This window comes from Odocoileus virginianus, chromosome 29, assembly GCF_023699985.2.
Source record: "Odocoileus virginianus isolate 20LAN1187 ecotype Illinois chromosome 29, Ovbor_1.2, whole genome shotgun sequence".
NCBI classification, from domain to species: domain Eukaryota; kingdom Metazoa; phylum Chordata; class Mammalia; order Artiodactyla; family Cervidae; genus Odocoileus; species Odocoileus virginianus.
In genome coordinates, this window is record NC_069702.1 from 23,975,435 (window position 1) to 23,986,208 (window position 10,774).

General features: G+C 42.9%; 1 protein-coding gene across 4 annotated transcripts; it reads right to left on the bottom strand.

Annotated features, from left to right (window-relative positions):
• Positions 1-646: 646 nt before the first annotated feature.
• CCNG2 (cyclin G2) lies at positions 647-10,071 on the bottom strand. 4 transcript variants are annotated; one of them, XM_020894693.2, is made up of 9 exons: positions 9,735-10,071; positions 8,605-8,742; positions 7,721-7,858; positions 6,041-6,291; positions 5,829-5,907; positions 5,642-5,740; positions 3,432-3,637; positions 3,123-3,210; positions 2,001-2,088 (listed from the first exon to the last, which is right to left on the bottom strand). In XM_020894693.2, exons 2-9 carry the CDS (start codon positions 8,740-8,742, stop codon positions 2,086-2,088), a joined length of 1,002 nt encoding a protein of 333 aa, XP_020750352.1. In that variant the 5' UTR covers positions 9,735-10,071; the 3' UTR covers positions 2,001-2,085. The 4 variants fall into 4 exon arrangements, with proteins under 4 accessions (XP_020750348.1, XP_020750349.1, XP_020750350.1 ...); XM_020894689.2 differs by lacking the exon at positions 3,123-3,210 and having other exon boundaries at positions 647-2,088; positions 9,735-10,065; XM_020894690.2 differs by lacking the exons at positions 3,123-3,210; positions 9,735-10,071 and adding an exon at positions 9,105-9,254 and having other exon boundaries at positions 647-2,088.
• Between the last annotated feature and the right edge of the window lie 703 nt (positions 10,072-10,774).

Below are 10,774 nucleotides of genomic sequence, written 5' to 3' on the forward strand. Positions count from 1 at the left end.
CCACCTGGAGGTAGGAAATCATTCCCCTGTCTGCAGGGGAGAAGAGGTATTACAAGATGACCATATTCAGTATATCTCATTTTCTAACTGACTAAAGAAAACAAAAGTCTACAAATACCAAACTAGATGGGGACACCATGCAAAAAAAAAAAAAAAAAAAAAAAAAGAAAACCTACTACTTGTTTATCAAGCCTAAAGGTTGGAAAAAGAGATCAGAAGAGCCAGAGGCTGCCTAGATCCAGTCAGAGTTGACACCCCTGTGTGCATATTCACCAGGTGACCTTCTGAAGACAATCTGGCTTGTCTGCAGAAAGACTGTACTAACCTGCCAACCTAAGCATTCTGGTCTACTTGATATCTGTTGGCTTTCACTATAAACTAATAGGCATTCAGGTTAATACGTCACTCTTTCATTTAATATGAGTTCACCCCAGAGAGGTCAACTCTCCAGTGACAAGATTCACTTTCAGTATCTCCAAGGCTCAGGGCCAAACTGCAGTGAGGAAACACTACCAGAGGGACTTCTGGTAACCAAGGGAAAGGGTCCTGTAGGCACTCCAGGCTCACCCCAAGCCTCCTCACTGAAATACAGGAAGCACTTTTTCACCAGAGAGGTAAAAATTAAAATGTGACTGCAAACAAGGAGTAGCATTTGTTAATATTTTTATTTTAAGTTGTAATCTATTACTTCAAAAAGATTCACTTCAAAAGAAATCCAATGGATGTTGACTTACCAGTAAAAAAAGTAAGTCATCACTATATGAGTTATAATACAGGATACACAATAAATTATATTTACATGCAATGACTAGACTATCACACACACACGGTAAAAAAATACAGTATTTTATGTACATTTTTAAAGATTTACACTTTCATATACAGTTTATAAAGTTTAAAAAAGTTCTCTGTACAAAATCTCATGTACAGAGTTTATAAATCCCTTTTCTTATGGCTGTACCACCACACAAATATGCTTAAAACTATAATTCTACAAACACTTAGGTTTCTTTTTTACAGTTCATATTCTTGGCACCCATATACAATACCATTATTTTTGAAATGTGAATTACAAAGGAAATAAAACATAATCATGCAGACTTCTCTAATAGAAGAAAATGAGATAAAATGTGCTACTAGATCAACATTTATCCATTCCATAGTTACCTAGTTCTGTTCAACCTGCTGCACTGCTTTCATACAAGTACATGCAAAACTAGCAGATCTATGGAGTGCTTTAAAAACATTAAAATAATACTATAGTCTGACAATACTTAAGCATTAGGAATGCAACTATCCAACTACTCTAGTCTGCTGCTTATTTCTGCTTTGGCAGAAACCTCAAAGAAATGAAGATACTACACACTAAAATCACAGAAAAGTCAATATTCTAACTCCTACTAAATTTCTAAAGTCTGCATCAGAGAGTACACTGATCATTTAAAAGACAAAAACAACCGAAAAGGTGTTTGACATTTAAGAGTATATTCTCTGCTCTGAGAATGGGGGGGAGGGAGAGACCTAAGATAAACCATTAAAGGATCAGCCATCGTACCTGCTGAGGCGGCACTTTCACACTCCCAATCTGTTTCCGTAGAGACACCTGAAAGCTTTATAAAAAGTGGACACTACACTACTCATCTTTTAAAAATCATCCTGAAAAGTAGTAAATTGAAGGTATCAGCACCTTCCCTCCTCCCCCAAGTAGCTAAAGATCAATGAGAAAAATAAAGTGCCAACGTCTAAAGTATTGTTAATTGTTTAAGAGGCACTAACCCATTTGATGGCTTAGGATTAAGTATGAAAATAGGCCAGATCTGATCTGAATAATAAACAGAAGGTAGGTATTCCAGAGTCGATGCAATTCCTGCCTGGATGGGGGTGGACCAGGAAGCGACCTACTCCCTTTATTGCTTTGAAACCTGTACACACACTTAGAACTCGGGCCCAGGACAATGAGATTTCTAAGACGGGAAGCACAGTGTCTGCGCCACTTTGAAGCTGAAGAAGAACGTGCACTCTTGATCCCGGTGAGGGGAGCTGCTGAGGCTCTCTTCTCCACAACTCATGTCTTCACAAGAGTCCTCACTGAAAGGAAGAACAGAGAAGAGGGGCCTGGTATTTAAACACACTCAAATGTCACACAGGCAAAATTAAACTGCTGAGTAAGCAGTTCTAGTCTCATGATTTTTGCATTCAAAATTTAAACTCTACAGAGACAAAATATAACTTAGAAGGCCTTCCTAAAGGGAAGCCTATTGTAATCTCCTTAGAAAATACAGATTCGCTTAAGGGGTTTAAACTAATTACCTCTTGCCAAACTAATATTCTTTTACCAAGCAATATTAACTAGAATTCTAAGGTATTTTGAAAGTATTTAAAATCCAATGAAAAATGAAGTGAAAATATTAACTTGCTCAGTTGTGTCTGACTCTTTGCAACCCCATGGACTGCAGCCTTCCAGGCTCCTCTGTCCATGGAATTCTCCAGGCAAGAATACTGGAGTGGGCAGCCATTCCCTCCTCCAGGGGATCTTCCCTGACCCAGGGATCGAACCCAGGTCTCCTGCACTGCAGGCAGAGTCTCTACCATCTGAGGCACCAGGGAAGCCCTTAAATCCAATAAACACAGGCTAATGACAAAGTCCTATCATGTCTTTCTCGCATCAATAATCGCATCACTGATCTTCTCAAATACCAAACCAAGAGGCCAACGAGCTATTAAAATGGTACTTTTGGTCTTTTCTTCCTACAGTGTAAAACGGTCAAATTTAATAAAATTAAGTTCACTTTACTAACAAAAATAAATTCTGAATAAGACAAAGGCGTCTGACAAAACTAAAAATATCCTCAGAACTCAGCTCCATCAGTATGGCAGTTCCCTTTAGTTTCCAGTCATTTAACCCACAGCTTCTTCCCACAGCACCATTTTAGGAATTCATACTAACGTTAAAAAGCCCAGAATGCTATTTGCTTGTTTTCTTAACTAAACTGAATTTCAAAGAGCAAGGGAGATGGAAAAAAACAGTTTTTAATAAGGGAGGAATGAAGTAAGTCAGAGAACAACAAATACAGTATGATGTCACCTGTATGTAGAATCTAAAAACAAAAAACAGAACTCACAGATGCAGAGAACAGATGGGTGGTTGCCAGGGGTGAGGGGAGGGGGTGGTGACGATGGCCAAAAGGTACATGCTTCCAGTTACAAGCCCTGGGGAGGTAATGATGCATAGGATGCTGGTTTGTTGTTTTTTTTTAATAAAGAAAAAAGTTGAGGGGGGATACACTTCCCACCTATTACCTATTTTAGTAAAACTACTTTTGGTTAATCTTCTCACCCAAAGAAATGATGCCATTGGGGGGAGGGGGGCTCTAATATACAAAAATCAGTCTTAGTCTGCGGGAGTCTAATTAGTCAAGGAACCTGCTTACCTTTCACTTTCATCAAAACAGCCCCCCTCCGGTATTGTCGGCAGCTCAGGAACACTGTAATAGCTGTTGTGGAGGTTCTGGGCTGTGCGCCTTGAAACAATCCAAACCAGCTTCTTAAGATCTGGTTTGCAACATTCTGGAGAAGAATATTCAGCTAGGCATTTAGAAACTAACTCCCTCCAGTAAACAAACTCAGAGTCATTCACCTGAAAAAAAAAAATTTAAGTGAAGAGGTTATGACAGTGGTTCCCAAACCTTGCTATACCTTGGACTTACTCTGTGATTCTTAGAAAATACTGTGCCTGGCTCCCACCCCCCAGATACTTTAACTTAATTGGTACGGGGGTGTCATCCAAGATTTTTTTTAAAGATCCCCAGATGATTCTTATATGCAGTCAAAATTTGGTAACCACTGCTTCAGGTGAGGAGCAGCACAGGTATAAAGTATTTCCAAAGGATTCTGCCTATGTTAAGAAAACACACTGCCTATAAACAACAGGTCTGTTAATACACCAATTGTCAAGTATATTCTTTGATAGTCACAATGCAAAGTAATTTAACAGAATTTAGGTTTCTGTAACATAGCTTTAATTGGACTGCTAAAATATGCATTTATATTAAAACACCAGATACATGTGAAAGGAGAAGTTGGAAATACAAGAGAAGAGGAATTTCCCCAGACGGGCACAGTTCCTCCACCACTGGGGAGTGCCCCAATTTATTTCAAGGAATCAATTTTCACCGAAGACTGTTTCCAAATAACAATACCATAAGAGGTTTAGATCCAAATTAATAAATTCGGCACTGAAACAAAAGCTGGAAGTCAGCTGTTAAAATGCTTCACACTGCATGTATCTGATCACAAACGGATGAGGATTTTGTCTCATCTTGGCTTCCGTTTCCACCGAATCTAGCCACATCTTAATCCCCTTGCAACCTGGCTTCTATCTCTCATTCTCCCGACATCAGCTCCTACATGCCAACTAAGCTCCTTCGATTCTCATTACTCTGGGCCTCTCACCAAAATTCAATACTCTTGACCACTTCCTTCTTGAAAACCTCTTTCCCACCTGAATGCTTGTACTTGTGTATTCCACGTTCCTTCACTTGGATCTTAACAGGGAAACTGCCAACACCGAAAATCCAGAGCTTTAACTGTCCCCTAAGCAAGGGACTCTGAGGTTTCAACTATTATTCCTCATGAGAAATTCCTAATCTCAATCTCCAACTATAATTTATATTGGCAAGAATCTACTAGACACCTACCTATCAGGCAGGTATACAAGTACCTAAAATCATACTTCTTTGACATTAACATCTCTGATATTTCCCTCAATGGTACCAATATTCTCTCCATTAGGTCCACATCTTGGTCATCCATGACTCCTTGCCTCATTTCCATGCTTGGCCTCTAAAAACTAGAGTGAGATGCCCTTATTCCTGCTTGTGACTAGCACCTAGACATTCTATCTACAAACCTACCCTGACCGGATTCCCAAACACTTCCAGTCCACCCACCTCCTGGTCATACACCCTGGCTGCCCCAACTTGCAGCGTCTAACATTCTTTTTGGTACAGCCAGGCTCCCAGTCATCATGCCTCACATGGTCCAGCCTACTTCTCTGCTACCCAAACTTCCAAGTACATCTTTGTTTAGAGACACAGACCCTGCCTTGTGGTCGGTTCCATACTTCTCCAGCCAGACTACCAGTTTAAGAGAAATGACTGTGATTGTTTGGTTTATATCTCTTCATGATTGAAAAAAATTATCAGGCTGGCTTGACAAAGGAGTTTAAAAGCAAAAACACAGTTGATGTTATTTTGGTAATGCTACTAATGGGCCAATGTCTCAGTCCTATAGATGTACTGGGATGCTGTTGGTATACTTACTGAGTTGACTGCTTAGTATGCATTTTAGAACAATATATGCAGGGCAATACAGACCACTGTACTACCAACTGGCAAGAAGACTAGGGAAGGAATGTCTGAATACAGAAAGAGGCTAGGCTAAAGGATCAGATTCCCTTCCAGCTTAATACTGTCTTGAGTTGAAGCTGCATTTGGAGAAGAACATCAACACTTAAGATACAAGGAAAAAATGAATAAAAATTAAGAGCCCAATAAAGTGATAATGATCATTAAGTCATCACAGAAAAAATAAACCACCAGGAAGAAATTTGCTCTAAAGAACAAGTTCTGAAGATATTTACCTTGGAATGTTTTTTAACAAGCAGGAGAATTTCCAACAATTCAATGGATTTCAAAGTTTCTACTTCCAAATTGAGAAGGCACAAAGCTAGTATGGATGGCTACAAGAAAAAAAAGTAAGAAAAATAAATATTTTTTTTAATTCAAAATAGAAACTGAGATATATATATAAGTAAGAAATTGACTTACTTTTGCTTTTGAAAAGGTAAGTCGGCAGCAGCAAGCTTTCAGCTGAGCTTCTAATTTATCAAGGCTCAGTATTTCTTTCCTATACAATGAAAAAGAAAGAATAAAATGTTTATTAAACTGGAAGGTATAAAAATATTCACTGGCACGCTAATTCTTTACTGTTACTTACAGCAATGCTAAAGTACAAACTTTTCATTTTTAATCCCACTGACCTTTCTGAAGTGTGACAAAGTACAATAGTATGGTATAAGTGCAAAAAGTTTAAGGCAGTAGTAGCTTCGAATTCATAGTGCAATTTTTCTGATATTATTTTTTCCATCCGCTTTATGTCAGAAGCAGTACATTTACATTGGCTAATCCGGATCACATCATGAGTAGATGGAATATTGCATTCTTCTTCAACTATTCTAGCAGCCAGCAAAAAACAACAGACTCCAATGCAAGACAAATGCTTAGGTTTCACCTGAAAAACAAGGAACAAAAGGTTTCTTCCAACAATTGTCACTTTAACTTCGCAAAGCAGACACTCAAAATACTGTAATGAGCCCCTACTCTTAAGACAGACACGATCAAACTGCTTCCTTGTATTTACCCTTACATACAATTATACTTAACCGTTTTTACATTTTAAGCTGTCTTAACCTCCCTTTAAAAAAACAGAAAAAACATTTTGAGCATTTAAACGTGGCTAAAAAAAAATTAATGCAAATTCAAAAGCTGTTTCTAAATACACTGTATTTCTAACTTATAAAACTCATAATAGTACAATCTCCCCCAAGATAAATTAAGCCTAACACCAAGAAAATATACTTCTTTGGATATAAAAGTAACACATTCATCTTTTTATCTTCTTATCTATTTAAAAATCATCCTATGCCTCAATGCAAATTTGCCCCAAGAGAGCTACTGCGTCAGACGTGCCGAGCGCAGCAGATGTAAAAGCTGCCGTGGACAGATGGCTGCCCTCTTCTCTTCAGGGCCCTGAAAACTGACCCAGCAGCTGACAGGGATCCTACTGGCAGAAGAATAACATTTTTCTAACGGTTGCTGATCGGTGTTTTTTTTAAATTTATTTTCAACTGTAGTTGAATTACAATGTTATATATATTACTGCCATTCAGGAAAGTAACTCTGTCAATATATACACATATATACGAATATACATTCTTTTTCATATTATTTTCCATTTTGGTTTATCACAGGATATAGAGTATAGTTCCCTGTGCTACATAGTAGGGCCTTGCTATTTATCCATTTTATATATACCAGTTTGCATCTGCTAATTCCAAACTCCCAATCCAACCCTCTCCCACCCCTCTGAACACCTCCAGTCTATTCTCTTTGTCCTTAATTCTGTTTCTGTTTCATAGGTAGGTTCATTTGTGTCATATTTTAGACTCCACAAATAAGTGAAATTGTATGAGTTGCTGGTAACTGTTAATAAGACTGTGGCTCCCTGCTTTGAAAAGGTTTCTCATAGGGAAGGCACTCAGTCACCTTTAACATACTGCTATACTTATATTTGCCACGTGTCAGGTGTTTAAAAATACCGAGGCTTAACAGAAACATACTGGGAAATGAAAATATGAAAACCTTATTTTGAGAGCTGTGTATATACAGAACACCCAAAAAAAGTAGTCTTCATTGTGTCACGTCTTCAAAGAGAAGGTATGTAGAAGATACAGCAAAACCTAACTTAAGACACAACAATACACTGACTTTTGCAGTCTCTTAATCTGAACTAAAGATCACAACTCTGATTATTAACAATGCTTATGTATAATAACAAATACATTCATTTATCAAATAGCTATTGAATCCTTTATGCCAGGCATTGTGCTGGGCACCAGGTATTAAAAAATGAAGTTGTGTTTACAAAAATAATTAAATACCTTCATAAGAGCCAAGAATCTGTCCAAAATATTGACAGCCAAGACAAAAGTTTCAGTGCAAGATCCAAAAAAGTTGGTTAAACTCCTCAAATCTTCGACTTTGGCATTTCTCAATCTTGGACACAAAGTGTTATCTGTCTGCAATAAAAACCAAAAGCCAAAGTTTATGCCTGTTTTAGAACTAGAATGGATAATACACACGGATTCAAAGAAGGTAATTGTTTCACTTAATCTTCAAGAATATGGGGGGCAGAATGCCATCACTGAACCAAAGCGCTGCAGTTTTTACAAAATGTGTATACAGAACCAATTTTTTAAATGTACATCACATAATTGGGCAAATCACACAAAAAACATATATACATCATCAGAAACATTCAACAACTCAATATAAAGCAAATCGCTGCTGGACTTCCAGAGGGTTATAGCAGATATAATCCAATTCCCTTGTAATGGACACATAGAAGGTTCCTTGTTTTCTTTTATTAAAAAAAGAAAAACCACTTAAGAGCCTACAATACAGAAGTATTGCATAGGCAGAGGGTATTTCCATAAACGACCTAATCAATTTCCACGGACTCTCCCACTCAGAAGCTGCAGACTGGGAGTGTCACTTCTGACGCCACACTTCCCTAGAGTTAGTATCGCTCTCATTCTTGCTAAGAAACAAAACCAACGACCCTGTATTAAGATTTATCTTAATACTCTAGGAAGATCAATTTTGGTCTTAAGAAATTTTGCAGCCTTTAGTCCAGACTCAACTAAAATTAAAAAATAAATGTGTCTGTGTGTATGTGTGTATATACACACACACATGTATTTTTAAAGTCACCTCCCCAAGCCCCGTCAGCGGCTGCCGCAAGGTATCTTTCCTGGGAACTTACCTCCGGGGTGGCCTCGATCAAGCTCAGCCCTTTTTCTCGAGGTTGGAATCTCTGTTCCTGCTCTAGGTAGAGGTTCAACAATCCGAAGAGCTGGACACCTTCGCGACCGGCCAAGTACTCTGCCCCTAAATCCTTCATCTGCAGTAAAGACACCACACACACAGTTCAGTGTATCCTGGGGGTGGCAGGGGTGAGCGAGGGAGAGCACAAAAGAGCAGGAGTTAATACCTCCAGCGAGGGGCGCCCCAGCCCCCGGCGAGAAGCGGGTGAGGGGACCAGTCACGTCCAGCCGAACCCGGCGGAATCCTCCCCCGCGGCCAGGGAGGTGTGCAAGGGGGAGGGGCCGCGGGCACGTCCGCCGGCCAGCACTGGGTCAGGCCGGCCAGCCCCGGCCTCGCGGCAGTTTCACAAGCAGGAAACTGTCGCCGGGGCTGCGGTGTCCGAACGGTCAGCCCCACCTGAAGTCGTGGGGCCAGGGGCTTCTGCCCAGTGGAACGCACCTGGGGCTCCGAGAGCAGCGGATCCCTGGGGTAAGGGCTTTGCACAATGCGGGGGGATGGGGAAAGAAAGTCTCGCGACTGAACAAAGAACCGGAGGGAGGAGACTCCAGGGCCCCGCCCCTCCCGCGGAGCCCGGTCCAGAAGCCCCTCTCGCAGGAGTCCAGCCCCCAAGCCTTCCCCATCCGCATCAACTGCGCCTCCTCGGAACAAAACCCGAGTGCCGGAGACCTCGGTTTCAGAAAGCGCTGGGGTGGCGCGGCCCAGCCGATTGGGGTCGGGGGGGGGGGGGGGCGGGGGCAGAAAATCCACCCCGCCCCGTGCCCAGACAACACCCGTCCACCCCCGATTCCACAACTATGCGGAGACCAAGAGCTGTCAATCCAAGATTCACCCCAAAGAGCCCCCCTCTGACAAAATGGGGGGGTGGGGGGGAGGCACCAAAGAACTACCTCCAGCGTTCTCGACACTTCACGCATCCCATCAGCATCTCTCCGCCCCCCGGCTGCCCACTGCCCCAGGGCTGAGGGCAGGACCGGAACTGCTCCCCAGGCTGAGGGACGGCCACTGACATCAGTCCCCGCAACCCCGACCAAGAACAAAGAAACTGCAATCCCGGCTGGGCCCACTTACCGTGCTGGAGCCGCGCCTCCACCGGCCCGCGGCGTCACGGTCGGAGGGGACTGGGCGCGGCGGGGGCGTCCGGACCAGTCTCCGAGCTCAGAGACCTGCCGCCTCAGCGGTGCCCCCGGACCGGCATCCGACCCTTCCCACCCCCCGCCACCGGCGCTTTGGCCTCACAGCCCCGGCTTCATCCCGCTACCCGCGCGCCCACCCTCCTGCTGGGGCGCTGCGCCGGACCCTCTAGCCCAGGCAGACTGCGGGCTCCACCGCCGCTGCCGCCGCCGCCGCTGCGGATGCAAAAGCAAACCCCTTGTTTTTGTTTTGAGTTTCCGACGCCCCCAAGGGGGCGGGGCACGTGACTCCCCGCGGAGGGATCCGCCGCTGCCGCAGCAGACTTGGAAAAAGAGTTCCGCCCCTAAGCATCTGTCTCCAGTCAGCTTTGTGGCTTCCTCGACTTGCTATTGCTTTGCTGAACCAATCCTCCCTCTCGGTTCCAGGGCGGAAGACGGAATTTGGGCACCGACTTTATTCGTCGATTGAGCCCAAAGAGGAAAGAGAAGGAGTGTTAGGAGCGAGGGGCGGAAGGAGATAGGTTCTTGCCGCATCGCACCTTTTAAAGGTCCCCGATTTGTTTTGTTTTCGCTGTTTTGAAAAGTCCGCCCAAAGTAGCCAGTTCCCTGATTGGATACTGGTGGGCGAGCAGAATGCTGAAGCTCCGATTCAATCTCGAGTCTCGATTGGCTGACTGATTAGCCCTTGGGCTCTCTGATTGGTTGTTACCGGATCTTGCGCCTCTCTCTGCCTTGGGGGCCTTAGCAACTCTGAGGTCTGGATTGCGCATGCCTGAGTGGACCACTTCGGAGGAATTACTGACCTACCCGCGGGTCTGCGCATTCCTTCCAGCCTTTCCCTCAAGCCTCTCGCGTGCCCCGGTCTCCAGAGAATCTCACGTTGGGCTCTCACCTCCCCATAGAGCTGAAACAGCTAACCTTTGTGATAACGTCTTCCACCACAGGAGGATTTTTCTCCGTTCCTTCTTTATTTTGTTC